The following is a 17,981-nucleotide window of genomic DNA, read 5'->3' on the forward strand; positions in this document are numbered from 1 at the left end:
GGATGGGGGTCCACGACCTACGGGATGGGGGTCCACGACCTACGGGATGGGGGTCCACGACCTACGGGATGGGGGTCCACGACCTACGGGATGGGGGTCCACGACCTACGGGATGGGGGTCCACGACCTACGGGATGGGGGTCCACGACCTACGGGATGGGGCTCAACTGGGGGGGGGGGGAGTTCTGACAGGGGATTATGGGTCAGTTTCCAACGTCGAAATGAAAATAAGGCCAAAATAGTTTCACGTGAATCTTTTTCGTATATATAAATATTAAGTTTTTATTCAATTAACAATACACATTAATGTATTAGACAACCTACTATTAAAGGTAATCAAATACATTTGCGTGTTCAATTAATCACAAAATGCATCTCTCCCTAATATACCGGTTACTTTCCCCGAAATACGCTTCTTGACTCATTCACGTAAACTCACTTAGTCGCACATAAAAGACGTCACCAATCTCAAGACTGGTATAAAATCAGTTTCAAACAAGAGACTACATTTAAACTTTCCGAAATGGTTAAGTAACTTTTTTTTTTTACATATTTTTGACACGAAGCTTCTAGTTTTGTAGACTGGTTAGCGTATGGTGGAGTCATAATGCCAAGTTGGGTGGGAGGAGGGGGGGCATGGTTATAGCTATTGTGATATTTCTCTTTTACCATAAATTTTTAAACTAACTAGCCTATGCCCGACACAATATTATAAATTATAGACCAATCTGTGTAAAACAGTTTGATGTAATAAATGTTTGTTCCTAGGTTATGTATATTCCTGACGATAAATTTCTAGATGCTGAAGTTTTGAAAAAAAAATGTATTGGTTAAATACTGGTTCAGTTTATCTATAGAATAAAGATCTCATACCTATGGATAATGCATCCAATATGCGACGACGTCATATAATTTGGACTGTTAGGCGTTGATTTGCACTTAACAAAGGGAGAGAAGCATATTTTAAATACTGCTCGTCGCTTGAATTTATATTTTAACATACTTTTTGCACTATTTTGCATAATATTAAAACTGCAACTGAGTTTGCTTTTTCTGTGCACTAAAAACAACTCAACATTGGAGTTTGTCACAAATATTGTTTACAACCTACCACTTTGATGAACAACAACATACAATCTTCATAATAACCAAAATGTGCAAGATACCTCAAAAAACAACAAACGCTTCATTACAGTACATATGAATAATCTCAATTTTAAAGACTACACCTAACAATTCTTAAAGTAATTTATCTTAAATTTTAAACAAGATCTTAAATCACAGTGAATTACATATACTTTATTTTATTTTTAACAAGAATGACAATTTAAAATTTAAGCTTAGATTGATGATACTGTGTTTTCCTCTCTTTATAATTCAAAACAAATGCAGCTGAATTATATAACAAATACATTAATGTGTAAATTTTATTTGAAAACCATATTATTTAGAATGTGTATTATGGACATACTTGAGTATTTTAAATATTAACGATGGTAATAATAAAAATAAAGACATTTTAATGAATAACATAAAGCTATTTAATATTGTATTGTTTTAAGAAAGTAATAAGTAAAGTATTTAGTATTAAACATTTGAGCAAATACAGGCCAATATACACAAACATTAAAATTTTCAACCATCGTCATAAGAAATTTATTTATTGAAAAATGATTATTAAAAATTTTTATTATAAAAACAATATAGTACATTTGTATAAAAATATTTAAACAATAATTCTCAGTTTGAACCATGGTCTAGATTATAATTTATTTTACATTTGGTTAGTCAAAATTACACTTTCAATTTCACTTCTAAATACATCTGTGCATTCCAGTTCATCGTGCACAATTTTGTATTTAGTTCTGCCTTTAAATGTTTCAAAGATTTGCACTAAGTTCCCTCGTCTTGTTTAGTCTCATCTTTTTTTATAGCATTGCTTGTATTATATTTGTTTCTTTGCTGAAACAGCACAAAAGGTAAATCTATATATAGATAGATATAGATGTATACATATATATGTGTGTGTGGATGTGCGGTATATGAGTATGGATGGATTGAAACAAAGAGTGAAATTTTTAAAATTGTGAAAAGAGTGGAGCGTGAAATCTTGTATTTTACAATTTATAATGTTATTACATCAATTTCTATTATTATTTATTAATTTTTAAATTCTTTTGACTTAGTAAATAAGCCTGTATTTTGATTGACATTGTTTTTAAAAATTGAAATTACAGAAGGATCTATGCTTTCTTCTTTCTTCCTTTTAAAAAAGGAAAACAAATCTGTTTTTAAATTTAGGTAGCCTATATATAATTATCTCTAAAATATATACCAATGAGTTAACAAAAACTGTATATTACATAATATATAGCAGTTGTCAAGCAGCTTAACTTATTTAATAGAGTATTACAGTGGCGTAGCCAGGGATTGGTCATGGAAGGGGTTCAAATATTTTTCCATATGTGTGAGTCCAAGGGAGGGGTTATAACCCCTTGCCTATGTCACTGGAGTATTACATTGAAGACAACACTAAGCTAAATCTTTCATAATTTTTTCTTTATTTTAACTGTTTAACCTACATAAAGCTTTTAAAGGATGAAAAAAAAAACTTAAAAAAATAATGAAAAGAATTTAGTGCATCGCTAGTTGAATTTCACCAGGTTAATTACAATTCTAAATTATTTGATATATGTTCTTCATAATTTAAGTAAAATAGAAATTTAAAATAGATAAGTGATAAGGTTTTAGGTTTTCATTTGTAACAAGCTGTAAAATACATTATTATAATTTAAATATTTCAAATATCATTCTAGAGTAAAGAGGAAACTGTCACTAAAACTCTAAACACCTTGAGTTAAATTAAGTAAACTTACCATGCTAAACAAAATTAGAAAATATCTCATCTCAGGGTTTATGTTGCTTTAGTCTCTACATCATTTAATGATATGCTTAACCAACGCAGAGAACATTTGATCTTAAAGTAAATGAAAAAACAGCAATGTTTACATAATTGTTACAATAGTAATGTTTTTTTTTAATGAATAAAAACGTAGAAAAAATAAATATACCTGCAAAGCACAGACAACAAAGAAACCAAATGATGAAGCATTAATTTCATGAGTTGATAGAGAAAACACAGCAGTAAAAAACACAACTAGGCTGCTCACTGCTTCAATCCAAACTCCAAGCCATCTAGTTAAATCAGAATACTTTTATTTAAATTTGTGTAAGCTTAATTTGATCATTTTGCTACTTTTACTATTAAAAAATTCAACTAAATCATTTTCTAATTTTCTAATTTTATTGAAAGCTTAACGTATAGTTTGCTTTTCATATAACTGAAATGTTTAAACAGGCATTTAAAAAATTGTAATTGACAATTGTTATTAAAATAATGATAATTTTACTGTCATTAAAGTTATATTATATAAGTTTATATAAGCTTCTTAAGAAAACAGCAGTACCTATTGGCTGTAATGTTGGCAAAGTAGAATACATTATTGTGGTCGATGAGCTTAGTAAATGTCTGATAAAATCTATTTTTAGCATCAAATGCCCTGATCACATGACATCCATTCAGTGTCTCAGAAAAATAAGAGAAAATTGAAAGTTTTGAGGCTGCCTCCAGTCTGTTGAGTTCTTGAGAAGCTGGCACAACAAATCTCTATAAAATAAATCTGAGATAATAGTTAGTTATTCTAGATCATTCATACTGTGTAATAGTTATTTAGTTTTAAGAAAAAAGGTAAAAAAAAAAATGCTAATATCTTACTTGAATAGCCAGATATGCAAACAGCAGTGGCACTATGGCAACAATAAACTTTGGTACAAAAATGCAGATAACAGTCAGCTTCACCATCACAGAGAACACACACAGAATCCACATTAACATTATTTGAGGAAATTTGTCATCCGGTTCATATGATTCTTTAATATTCAGATTTTTATATTGTGCTTTTGTTGAAGTGTCCGATGATTCCATGTTTTTATTTAACATTAAAGTTTGATTTGAAGATGTAGCACTTCGCCTTCTGATAGTTCCTAAGCAGACTAAAACAATCAGTACTGAAAAGAAAAGTGGCTTAATGTTAATTATGATTTTAAGATTAACATTAATTAAGTGGTTTATTTCATATCATTTCCTAAATAAAATATGATATATGCATGTTTCAAGCTACATATTACAAATATTAATTATCCAATATGTATAAAAGAAATGTTTTAAATTAATGATGGTCATACCTTGTGCAATACTAAGAACTGCATACTCTGTAAAATACCTCTGATGTTTTAGATGAACTTCAGGTGCTGATAAATTACCTGTCTGAATCTCAGAATCACCTGTCCATTGAGCTAATTTTACATCAGCCAAAAGACTTGATGCCTATAAAATGTTTAGTTATTAAAGAATATTTAACAGTTTACAAATAACTATCATCACCGTCATCTTAGAAGAAAATAATTGTATAATAAGCTGATACATCAATTTCAAAATTAGGAGTTTTTATACAGGCAACAAGAGTAAAAATATATGACCACAAATTATAATGCTATTTTTAATTTTTTGTTTAAAGTATTCAATATACTAAAGAAGTTTGAAAAGTGTTGGTCTATCATATATTTAAACAATACAAATAAAAACTGCTTACCTGAAATAGAGCGAAAAGAATACAATTGATCAGTATTCTCATGCTGCCTACATTTTTAAAACAAGTTTGAAATACTTGATGGTTAATCTGAAAATGTAAAACCTAAAAGTAGTATGGAAATATATACCTTAATGCTTGCAAAATTAAAATTTAAGTTAAGTTTCCTTTCAAACCATGGGACAAGTGAAGTAGAGTTCACCTGTTTCTGTGACCTCCGCATATGAAGGAATAGTATGGTCAGCACTAAGTTCAGCTTAACTTTCCTTAACTTAAATCAGGTACTTATCAGGGCTGAGCAAACACAGGGGCGCTCTACGGAATTTAACCCAGATTCAAACTCAAGACTTTTGGATTAGCAGTCAGATATTCTTCCATTCGATCTCATCATCACCATAAGGCAAGATATTATTCCCGTAATTGAGAATACATTTTTTGCCATTTGGTAATGAACAAGAAACTATAATTGCATTCAAATCACATACAATTACAATGTTTGTGACTTACATTTCCTAGCTTGTCATCTCCTTGCATGCCCTGGTCTTTGGCTGCTAAAGCAAAAGGGGAAAAGTGGTTGTGTCCCTTCTTAGTATCTTTAAGTTTCGCTGGTATGGAGCAGCTCCAGCATTCCATTCTTTCCAAACTTTTTAAATATACTGTATCTTATCAGTTTTAATTTTTAAAGTTTTAATCGTATTGTTATTTATATAATGTAGGAATGCATTAATGATGATTTTATAAAACAAAAAAAATTGAATAACACGCACCCATTTTGTTTGACGCTATGATTATACTCCTCTAATTTAATGTCTTTTGATTGGTTGGCTATTAGTTTTCTATGTTCCCTCATTTTCATCTTTATTTCTTTAACTAATGAAAAAAAAAAAAATTTTAATAATTAAATAAGTACTTTGGGAATTAGTACAATTTTAGTATCTAGGTATATATTATGTATATATTTATTAATTTAATTTTCATGTTACATTAAAATATTAACACCTTCTTCATCCTCTTGAATGGCAGACTTTAATTCTGGTTCCTCTGTTAGCTTGGATAGAGAAAACTTGGCAAAGTTTTCATTTTTCCTCATTAGCTCCATGTAAGAGCCCATTTCTAAAATATTTCCCTCTTGTATGTAGATGATCAAATCAACAAGAGGCAGCCATTGAACCTCACTGGTAGCCAGAATGCGTGTCTAAAATATGTTTTCAAAGAGGTTTTATTCTTTTCAGCAATGTAATTTTTTTTAATTAAACTTTTTAAAGAATTTTATAAATAATTAATATATGAAAATATATACATCTCAAAATATTACAGACCTTGCTTTTTAAAATTCCGTTACTAGAAAAAACATGTTTAAATATGTGTTTCGCATCATGGCTACTGACATCACACAAAGGGTCATCAAATAGGTAGAGATCAGCATTGGAATACAGGGCTCTGGCAACACTGATTTTTTGTTGCTGGTCTCTGCTTATATATTCACACTGAGAAAAATGTGAGCAGCATTTATCATGCATAGCCGATGGTAAATTTATACTTTGGAAATAATCTACATCATAATGAAATTGTTTCCATTAAATATTAAAAATAAAAGCTAAATTAATTTTAAATAAATATGTCTCAAAAGTAATTATATTCTGAGAGCAATTTGCAAAAAATCATGAACAGAAAAGAAAAATTAAAAACAGTGCCTAAAGTTAGCCAAGTTTAAATAGTCATTTAAACAATAATTAAAAGATAAATTACATTTTTTAATTTGTATTTGTAAAGGATCTTCTCACATAAGCTCACTTGTAGTCTTTGTATGTTCATTCATAGATCATATAATACCTTTATTTATAAACCATCATCCTACCTAAGTTAATGCTATTAAACAATATTCATTACATTAGTGTAAAAATTTCTTCATACCTGTATTTGCAAAGAATCATTGTTCATTTTCATTTTAGCATTTTCTGTATTATCCCCATTATGAAAATTATTTTCAATATCCTTTTCAAGAGTACAAGCATCAATAATCTGCAAATACTTTTCTTCATTTAAAGTTTCACCAAACAAAATATTTTCTCTTAGACAACAATTCTGAATCCATGGCACTTGAGGAACATAAGCAGATTTACCCTGAAAACAGTTTTAAAAAACACACGGTTTTGAGAAATGTGTATCAGGGGTTGTGATTTAATCATTTCATTTGTTAAATATTTTCATGGCCTAGTTTGTGAAATAATTATTATTCTATTTTGAATTTGCAGATTTCCATTAGCATTATATTTACATAATTTAGAGTATTAATAATTCTTTGTATTTACATTACCATATTTTGCAATTTAAATAACATTAATATTTTGTTTGTTTTATATTTTTATTGCTTCAATGCGTTGAATGTTGTGCTACCTGCTAACAAATTTTCATCAACATTATATTTACATAATTTAGAGTATTAATATTTCTTTGTATTTACATTACCATATTTTTCAAATTAAAATAACATTAATATTTTGTTTGTTTTATATTTTTATTGCTTCAATGCGTTGTATGTTGTGCTACCTGCTAATGAAAATGGCCAGCTATAAATGACATCACACAAGTTGAAATGGATGGTCCTGATTTCTGTGACAATGTTTGATGATGGGAGGTAGGGTTTTAGATAGTTGAACAGTTAATTTTTTTTTTTAAATTACATTAAAAACTGCATCTGGGCACTTTTTGCGTTTAAAAATTTTTTTGTAAAAAATTGCTATCAAAACAATATTGAATGGTTTTAAATACCGAGAGATAGAGTGTTAATTCCTACTTCCACCATGAAATTTCTTAAATCTAAAATAATAAACATATTTTTTTACCAGATGGTAGCTAAGGATGCTAACAGTTTGTTTTATAGCACTAGATTGTGTATTAATTATTTTAAAATAACTTGCATTACTAGTTATCTTATACTAATAATGTTTTTAAACAATCGATACAACTTCCAATTTCATTACTTTTACAAAAAATTGTTTTGGGCTATTAATTTTAAATATATCACACCATTAATGGAAAATCCTAGATTTAAGTTATCTAATTTTCTAGATTATTATAATTATTAGGATTGTATTATATGATAACTTCAATCATTCATTATTGGGCACATCTCATCATTATTACTCTGATTCAAGAATTATTTATGCATCATTTGTATTTTAGAAAATTGAAGCATTCTTCTAAATTTGAGCCATATATAACGGGAATTACCATGGCTGATTAATGAAACAATTTTAAAACAGCCGTTACTTACAGCTGTCTGAACTTGACCTTGCAGACATTCCATTTCTCCCAATATAGCAGACAGTAAAGATGTCTTCCCACAGCCTTCAGGTCCCACAACTGCCACAAGTAATCCTCTTGGAATGTCAAGGTCTATTCTAAAGCAATGATCATTAAATTAATTTTTTTTAAATATTTCATGTTGCAATAACTACAAATAAAAGCTCAATTATGGTATATAGTTAGGTTTATAAATGTTGATAGTTTTTTATTACTTAATTAGTTACCAATATAAAAAATAATTCACAAAAACTAGCAGTTCTGATATACATTTGATAATTTTTAATTTAAATAACAAAAGCACATCAGACCCAACCACCCCTTCACTCCCAGAATATAAATCATCAAAGTCTAGAGCTTCTTCTAAAAAAATTAATAACTTTATGTTATTATTTTATTAATAGCATATTAAGATTTGATATAAATTCTTCTAAAATACCCACCCACTTAATCTGAATTTTTCATTGGAGTCCCATGTAAATAATCCCTGATGTATCCTTACAGCAACATCTGCAAAGTGTAGAATGGTAATAATACATACAAGAACAAATTACATTATTCTAAACCAATTGAAAAAAATGTAGCTTTTACCTTTGCTGAAAAATTAGAATTACTATCCTGTAATTGATTCACGACTTGATTTCAAGATATAAAAGTGAAAAGTGCAGAAGCAAATGTTTACAAGTAGTTATTTTGTAATGAAACATAAGAAAGGAATTATGAAAACCTAGATAAAATGATTGGTTAAAATCAAATTTTTACAATTTTAATTTCAACTATGTTGCTTTACCATATTTAAAATGTATTATAAGTGAAGTAGTAATAATATAAGCATATTTAACCTTTCGTAACAAGCCTATTATTGAGTGACTGATCCAATTCTGGTCCACATAAATAACTTTCTATTCTGGACACTGCAGCGACCACCTATACAACCAATATTAAGATTTATTAACACTTAATTAACACTATGTAAAAGAAATATCTAATTAATGATATAAGAAGTCCTGGATAAAAGGTTAACTTAAGAAAAAATAAAATCATTACTCAAAGTTATGTAATAAAACTTATAGACCTGCATGATTCCTGAGACAAACTCTGGAAATACTTCAAAAGTAGACTGCAAGTAAGCTAATACTGCCAATGTCACAAAGGCTTTTTGTGCAGTTAAAGGCACATCCGGGTAGACTATACAATGTGTAGCAAAAGTTACAGAGCACACCTACAGAAAATAAATAACTTGGATTAGATTAAAATAATGTTTATTTTTTTTTCTGCATTACGTAATTACATTGAAAGACTTTTTATGAAATTGTACTAGAAAATACTAACCAGACAAGGTGCACAGGTTCTTGTTAAAATTCTAGCAGCTTTCACAATAGATAACTCTGTTATAGCATTCATTTGTATTTTGTACTCAACATTGAGTTCCTCAGCATTTGTTTGGGGTAGCTATATAATATATAAACAGTAAATATATTAATATGGAATATATGCATATATAATAAAACACATAAGATATATATATATATATATATAATAATAAAACATATATATATATATATATATATATATAGCATTAATTTATTTATCTATGTGGTTATCTATTTAGTTATTTATTTAGTTGTTTGTCTAGTTATACCACAGATAAAAAGTACCAAGCAAAAATAAAATTATAATTGTGATTGTTTTTTTTAATTTAATGTTTACATAGTTTTAGTTTAGAGTTTATTAAGGTTATTAACATTTTTTAGCTTTTTGTCCTTCCAAGATTCATCCTTCCTCTCCATGTACTGTTGCAGGTATTCTGTTAGCCCAGAGAAAAACACAAGTAGCAGGAACAAACCCACACCTGACAATGCAGGTAGATCAATAGTGCTCCAAAGTAAATAAGATGCCAGAAAGATCTGAAGGTTATAAAAAAAACACCATTCATTTTAACTATATCGTGTCATTATGGTATACATATTTTCTGTAATTACTTCATAACAATGCCAATTAAATGGCTTATGTAGTAATCAAATGCCAAACTTATTATATATATTTTATATTGTAATAAAGTTGTTACAAAATAACCAAATTTAGTAGTAGTAGGCTATTAATTTGAGCAGATAATATTAATATTTTTTTAATGTGCATGTTTGCAAAAACTAAATACTTTTGAGTTAAAATGGAACATTCAATGATATCACTTAAAAATTAAAATAACTAACAAAACTGCATAAAATGAAATCGACCAAAAAGAGTAAACGTTTTTTGAAAAATGACAATATACCTGAAATGGGATTGACCATACCATGGAGGAATAACTCATGAACTTCTGCACGCTCTCACAGTCAGAAAAATGTTTGACCTCACCACCATCTCTCTGGTCTTGATGTCTTGAGTTGATACTCAAGCTCTGGTTTAAAAAAAAAAAAAGAAAGAAAATTCGTACAACTTCAAATAGATCTAGATATTTTTAAAAGAAAATTGTGAATAAATTGTAAACAATCGTTTGTGAATCATCGCTATCGTGGTCGAATGATAAAACAAGCAATGGGAATGACTAAATTAAAATTACCAAACCGCCAAACACTAACAGCAGATTTCGAGTTCCTTCCAACGACTCAAGTCAAGTAGGCTACTTAGAATGATCCCGAGTGCACTTCGCCACCATGTAAAGGAGTCCAAATGCTGACTGGTAGAATGTTGACCACGAATGCCGAGATCAGAGAAATAGAAGAATTCTACACTGCTCTGCTCCATCTTCTGCATGAAATGCCTAGATCTAGCACTTTACTCTTTACTTTCCAAGTTTCCATTTAAACAAAAGCTAGACGAGTGGCCAATTTTAACAGATCTAGGCCAATATTACAAAAGACAACAGCCAAACATTATACGTGGATCAAAATCTTAAATACACGCATACTATTCATACATTTCTTATAATTTATATAAATACCTTTTTATAAACGGCCGCCATGAGAGCTGTTTTCATCCTCATCCCTGATGTCATAGCGAGGTGAAGATGTTGGTGATAGAAAATGGTTTGGCACCAAGATGCGACCAGTATGGCCAGAGAGAGAAAGTAAACATGCCAGGTTGGTTCTAGCGTCTTTTCTTCAACGTGTCGGATCAGCTCTCTATAGAAATAGATAATATAAATTGGCCTAGTATCAGGGGCGGAACTACAGTGCCACCAGACCCCGTAATACGGGGGGGGGGGGGCACGCCATTTAGGGGCCCGCAGCCGACCATAATAATTAATTTATAATTTAAAAAATCTACTTTTCTTGCATTTGTGACTTGATGGTTGTTTTGTAAAAAAGATTACCGTAGTTGCGGTTGGATTATCTTTATTCTATAGACACCACCCCACGCTCTTGTATATTCTTTTTCCCTTTGTTTTTAAACCAATGTGAAAGCCGAGTCCTCTTTCTCCTACAATCAAACTTATCAAAGATAAGTAAACGTTCAAACCACTTACGTGACTTTTTTCCCTTCTTTAAATTGTCAAATAGGGGTGCTAAACAAATTAAAAAGCAATTACTTTTCTTAATTATTAATTTTTTTTATAAAGTACTTACTAAATAATGACATTGAACAAAAAGGAAATGTATTTAAAACTAATAATATAAATACAAAAAAAACATAAAAATAATCATAATTACACGAGACACTATTACTTCTACTAAGCTTTTATGTTTTATATTCCTTTGGCCGACCAAAATGTTAAGAGGACTTATAGCAGAGATAAAATAAAACTGATTTTCACAAAACACACTAATTCACTTACACACATGACATGATGATGTAATTTGTTTTAATTGAAAAAAAACTTTTTTTTCTAAACCCGAACAGGCAATGAGTATCCTATTTTCGTATTTTACATATATAGGCATATATATATATATATATATATATATATATATATATATGGGGGTGGGGGCGTAAAAAAAATTTTGCGGGGTGGCCCTTTTTTCCAGTTCCGCCACTGCCTAGTATATTATCAAATTTTTGAACATGTCAATTCTACCTACGACATGTAAACTGTAACTAAAGTTCGATTTTGAATCTGACGGTCCATGGGACAAATGAAGCAGAGGTCATCTGTTTTTGTTACCCATGACATAGACAGAATAAAACTCTTGTTTAAAAAACCTGCCTTAAATAGCATTAAAGAAAATAGCTTAGCTGAGGCCCAGCCACATAAGCATTCTGGGGAGGGGGGAGGCAAAGCGCAAATTCGTTGGCAGCAACAGGTATGTCAGTCGTAATATAAAATACTCAAGTTGTGACAAAATTCTTCCATTTCTGAAAATTAGAGTAGAGTTCTGAGTTCGTGTCGTCAAGTGTTTTTTGCAGACATTTTTCTCCGGTTGCGTGTGTGTGTTGGGGGGGGGGGGGTGGAACACACTTGAAACTTTCGGGGGGGGGGGGGAAGGCGAACTAAATTTCCTGGTGAAACCGGGGGACGGGGGGGGGGGGGGAGCACTGGTATATATTTTCTATATAAATTCTAATTTGTTCGGGGGACGGTGGGGCGATAGAAGTGCCTTGGGGGGGGGGGGGCGGTTAGGTGGGGGGGGGGGGGGTAAAAGTTGTTGCCTTTTTTAAATTGCGATGCAATGTCAATTTGGTGCGTTAGGATTTCTGATGATTACTGATCATAGATTCTTTCAGTCTACTCTCCAGGAAGGGGTGCTTCAACCGTGACCGCACCCATTATTTATACATTTAAATATATACTTTAAACATTGTCCACCCGCCGGAAAATGTAAAATCAGCTCCCATAAACATCAAATCCCACATACCCGGAGAAAAAAAATAACACTGCTTGTGACGATAATGTGACTAACCACCTCCCGCCGCCCCTTCCCCATTCACGCACACACACATACTCACACACACTTTACCCAAGACGCAGCTAATACCCATCTATATAGTTCCACTCCAACTTACCTGAACAACAACAGTCCAGTAAATTTTAATATGTCCGAGAAAACTTCACAGAGGTAAGAGAAGAAAACTTCCCAGCCGAAGCCTTTGACCAACACTTGAAACAGCAAACAATCCAACTTTGTAGATTCAACCACCTTGTGACTCGCCTTTTTCGCTCCCATTTTTGTGTTATTGTTTTTTTATCTTCCAAGTATTGCTATGTTGGAATGGTACGAAAGTTTAAAATGTGCTCTAAGCGTTAACATTTTAGCAAGAACAATTCTTTTTAGTCCGCTCATTTAAGTCATTCAATTCATTAAGTCATTATATTCACTGAGTAACTGTGAAGGCTCGTGCATATATTATCCAAATCTATTTTTTAGTGATGGTATATCATTTTGTGATATTCTTTTATATATGATAGAAATATCGGACAACTATGTTGTATAGCACTGGTTTTGTTTACTGTGTTCATATTATTGTTAACCTTCTTATGATTTAAAATAGGTGGATTAATTTATAAACACAAACGATACCTACATTTCTTTCCTAGATCTCGCAAATGAACATACTTTTTAATTCGCGAAATTCACGCAACTATTTTTTTTAAAACTACGTATATCTTTATCACCAAATTATTACAAAAATTTAGGAGGGAGAGAAAGAAATTGTTTATCTACATTTTCAGGATTTATTAGGAGAAAAATTATCTAATGTTTTTTTCTAAACATCTGTGAATTAATTAAAAGGGCCTGTAATTAAATTACTAATTATGACACTAATGACACGTTCCTAGTATTACAATGTTTAAACTTCAATATTGATAGAACATTATTAAAATAACAAACCTGATGTTTAAAAGTTTGGTTTGACAAAGCCGAACTGTTTATTTTGCCCACCTAAAGAAATAAACTTCGCGCTGTAATGAAACTGCAGACGTTTCTCCAGTTCGACGGTCGATTTAACCCGCTTCAGGCGCGGCGCAGGCGATGTGCCGGAGATGTGCAGGCCAGCTGTCGTGTGGTCGCAGCCCACCGCGCAGAGCTATTCTTTAAATGACGTCATCAAACTTTCGGCATTTCCAAAATCTCATTGGTCTGAATTATTAAATGGCGTCAAGAATAGTATGTCAATCTTTTAGCCGAATTAAAACCTTTGTCATCTAAATTATGAACGGTCGTCAAAAAAGAGTATGTTCCATGTCATTACAACTATGACGTCAAACTGTGAAGTTCAGATGTAAAGTTATGTCTTCGAAGCACTGATACTATTTAGGGCTGGTCTTTGAATGACGTTACACACTAAGTTCTAGGGGAGGGGTTTGGCTGAGTGTGACGGCGAGTGACGTTATTATATGAGACGTTAGGAAATATAAAAAAATGGGCTCTAAAGCGTTATGTATAATAGTATAATTTAATACTGAAATACAATTCATTTATTTTTAAAGCAGGCTGCATTATATTAAGTTACTAACGTAAAATTAGTGTTCAGTTTGAAAATGTGTCGGAGAAAAGAAAACTAGTCGATTTAAAGTTTCCCACAAACACAGTAGAGCGCTAGACTACCAACTCGAAAGTCCCGAGTTCGAATCCCGGTTCAAGTCTCTTCATATGCCGACGTCACAGAAACAAGTGAACTCTACTTCACTCGCCCCATAGACCGTCAGGTTTGAAAGGGAAACTTTTTTTTTTCAAGTCCCCGTGTCACATCTTAAAGAAAGCAAAGGTGGCTGGGCATAGCCCCGACCATCCCATTCCCCCTCCCTCATGCTTTTTTCCCCGTTTTTTTCGGGAGCCTATCCCCTTAAGTCACAGAAACAGGTGACCTCTACTTCACTTGCTCCATTGACCGTCAGGCTCGAAAAGAGAACTTTACTTTACTAAAAAAGCAAGGTAAGAAATCATAATTTACATTATCAATCGTCTTCACAGTTTACTTAAATGAGAGCTCACAGTTAAAAACATAATTTTTCGAGCCTCAATATGAATAAACTTATCAGATTGTGATTCATTTTTCGTGTTTGCAGTTTTTTTTATATGTGTTGGTCTATTATTAGTACACAGTTAAAATTTAGGGAGCCATTTATAAATGACCTTACACTCCAGTTAGATAGAGTGGGGATAAAAGGGGGGTGGGGTGGGGGTGGACTGACTTTGTGGCGATGTGTGTCGAAGGGGTTGGGTGAAGGGTGCTCATGAATTGTGACGATACACTGTAGCGTTTCAAATATTAATTTTAGTAACTTATTTTTTTTTAAATTCGCGTTTCATAACTGCTGTGGTAAGTTATAGCTTGATGTGATGTAGTTTAAGGGGTCTGTCTTTTTGTGACGAAATGTGACTAGTGGTGGGAATGGACGAAAAAGACGTTTGAAAAATATGAAGTCGTTTATAAATGGCACCTAGCCCTATTATTGTTTATGTTACATTCTTTACATAAGAATAAAAAAAATAGGTTATAAATGTTGTATAAAAACACAAGAAAAGGGCTTGTATAACCTAAACAGGTGTTATAAAGTGTTTATTCTTTGAAAATCAGCCGACTTGAGCTTAGGAAAGATTATTGTGAAGGTGTAGGAGGGGGGGGGGGTGGGAGAAAGGCCAGGAAGTTTTATTTCTTCGCTACACTGTTAATAAAGAATCCTCTCTGGACCTAGCGATCCATTGGATAGAGTTCATAACTTCCTGAAACTCTGCATTTAGAGGGAATGTGTGGTCAGCACTTTGCCCAGCCGTCTTTGCTTTACCTAAAATGACTTAGGTACCCAACAGAGCTAGGTGGGCTCAGAGACGTTCTACTGACGTGGATCAGGATTCGAACTCGAGATTTTCGGGTTAACAGACTAGCTCTGTACCCCATTACCCTGTTAATACTAAACCGTTATGGTCATTTGAATACATTTACTCGCGATACATACATATATATATATACATATACATATATATACATATAAATATATATATATATATATATATATATATATATATATATATATATATATATATATATATATATATATATATATATATATATATATATACATTGAAATTCCCACGCGAGCGAAATCTTACAGAATATCATATTACTGATAAAAAAATACATGACTTTTGCGTATAAAAACTGTAAGACTTTAAGCCTGTATATTATTATCAACCAGTGGCGTAGCGAGGTCGGGTGTCACCCGGTGCGGCACTTAATGGTGTCACCCCCCAGAGGCGTAGCGACCCTTCCCTGGACACACTTTTTCAATTTTCAGTTTGCACCCCCCCCCCCTTAAACTTGCGATTTGCACCCCCCCCCCCAGAGTTTCTTCCAGGCATCTCTTCGGGGGGGGGGGGGGGGTCGAAGCTCCCCCGAAAAAAATTTACCGCCCCCCCTCCCCCCGAACGAAATGAAATTTATATAATTTATATAGAAAATATATATACTTTTAACAGTGTCCGCCCCCCCCCCGAAGAAAGTTTACCGCCCCCCCCCGAAAATTTCAAGTGCCCCCCCCCGGAGAAAAAAGTCTGGAAGAAACACTGCCCCCCCCCCCCCCCCCTTCTTTCAACTTTCGATTTGCTCCTCTTAAAACACTCGAATTAATCACTTAATTAAGTGAAATTATCAATTTTCTCTATATATTTTTCTATTTTTTTGCCTTTGTGTCACCCCCTTAAATGGTCCGCACCCCGCCCCCTCTCGCCTCTGTTTTTTTAACATCCATTCTATACTTGTCACACGTGTGGATAGCCAACCGCAAATGTTTATAAAAGCATCTATTTTCGCTACAAGTAAACAAACTGTTAAAAAATGTAAACCTTTATAAATTAACTTCATTATGGGACCGATCTTGTTTCCTAGCTCACAAAAAATGTGTCACTACGTAGCAAGAAACACAAATCAATGTTATTAGAATAAATACGCAGAGACTGTTGAAAGATGTCGAACAAAAATAAGAGCCAGCACACGTAGAGTGACCGCCCTTTAAACAGAGTTATCGCGCGCAATTTAGAGCGCTGGATGTTGTCGGCGACACGATCTCCACCCAACACGTGTTTTACTTATCGCCATAGCTAAGCCAACAAACAAGTGCTCACGTTCGTCAATGCTACACCCCCGCCTGGCTTTAGTTTTTAGTTGGTTTTTATGTAGTTTTTTTTCACTAAGATAATATAATAACTCAATTTTTTTTCTTCAAAAAATATGTTTACGTCGCTAGTGACGTTGATTTACAAGTAGAAATTTGCTGATAGCATCACAATTGTGATGTGACACAGCAGTTATTTTTTAATTGTGATATATTTCAAAATGAAAAATCAGATTAAAATTTAATAATTACGCAAATGTAATGTAAATATTAGTTTATGTAAAATGCAGATGAGTACCTATAAATATTTTATGTATTTATATATATATATATATATATATATATATATATATATATATATATATATATATATATATATATATATATATATATATATATACATTAACAACTTGTAGATACATTTAGATCAGTGTTTCTTCCAGAACTTTTTTTTCCGGGGGGAGTGGGGGGGGGGGCAGACATGCCTAGAAGAAAGTTAAGATTCATCATTAGACCTAGCGATCCATTGGGCATAAGAAGTAGAGTTTATGTGTTTCTTGAACATCAGTAATTGTTTATTTTGTTCTAACCTTCACAATTATTTTCTTTAACAACATTACATTTAATTACCGATCCAGAAAAAAATCAAATTATTCATATAAATTAATGTCCGCATTTTTAAAATTTAGCATAAATTGTAAAAAATACATTGGCTTTTATATACACGAGCAGGATAATCCTGTAAAAACCAGGTAAAACGACTTCAAGGTCACCACTAATCCATTTCATGACCTGGCTGAATAATTTTTATAAACCGCAACTTAAACAATAAAAAAAAAATACGACATAAGATATTTAAATAATTAATGAATCTATTGTTATAACCTCCCTTAGTTGAAATTTTAAATTTTTATTCTTAATTAATTGCTTATAATTAACTTGTTCTACAGGTTTGATGTTTTTTTTTAAAATATAATAAGCAAAAAGAAAAACTCAGCAGGGAAAACTGAAATATTTCACACTACTTCATA

The 17,981-nt window shown here is 31.9% G+C and overlaps 1 protein-coding gene across 1 annotated transcript; it reads right to left on the bottom strand.

Moving 5' to 3' along the window:
• Positions 1–1,893: 1,893 nt before the first annotated feature.
• On the bottom strand, positions 1,894–13,091 carry LOC131938600 (multidrug resistance-associated protein 1-like). Its single transcript, XM_059296709.1, has 20 exons — positions 12,900–13,091; positions 10,900–11,080; positions 10,231–10,356; positions 9,701–9,862; positions 9,288–9,407; positions 9,031–9,177; positions 8,798–8,882; positions 8,399–8,465; positions 7,927–8,053; positions 6,564–6,773; positions 5,969–6,136; positions 5,649–5,844; positions 5,417–5,519; positions 5,157–5,292; positions 4,653–4,739; positions 4,246–4,387; positions 3,776–4,068; positions 3,468–3,667; positions 3,072–3,195; positions 1,894–1,962 (listed from the first exon to the last, which is right to left on the bottom strand). The coding sequence occupies exons 1-20, from the start codon at positions 13,058–13,060 to the stop codon at positions 1,894–1,896; spliced, it is 2,904 nt and encodes a 967-aa protein (XP_059152692.1). The 5' UTR covers positions 13,061–13,091.
• Positions 13,092–17,981: the final 4,890 nt, after the last annotated feature.

The sequence above is a fragment of the Physella acuta genome, unplaced genomic scaffold (assembly GCF_028476545.2).
Source record: "Physella acuta isolate Inbredline_101_S28 unplaced genomic scaffold, ASM2847654v3 ptg000251l, whole genome shotgun sequence".
NCBI lineage: Eukaryota > Metazoa > Mollusca > Gastropoda > Physidae > Physella > Physella acuta.

Excerpts from the sequence above, each read along its gene's own strand:
- LOC131938600 (XM_059296709.1), bottom strand. The coding sequence starts at position 13,060 with ATGGGAGCGAAAAAGGCGAGTCACAAGGTGGTTGAATCTACAAAGTTG. Across the intron at positions 11,081-12,899 it reads ACTGGACTGTTGTTGTTCAG|AGAGCTGATCCGACACGTTG; the intron begins GTAAGTTGGAGT and ends CTATTTCTATAG. Across the intron at positions 4,388-4,652 it reads TTCTTTTCGCTCTATTTCAG|GCATCAAGTCTTTTGGCTGA; the intron begins GTAAGCAGTTTT and ends AACATTTTATAG.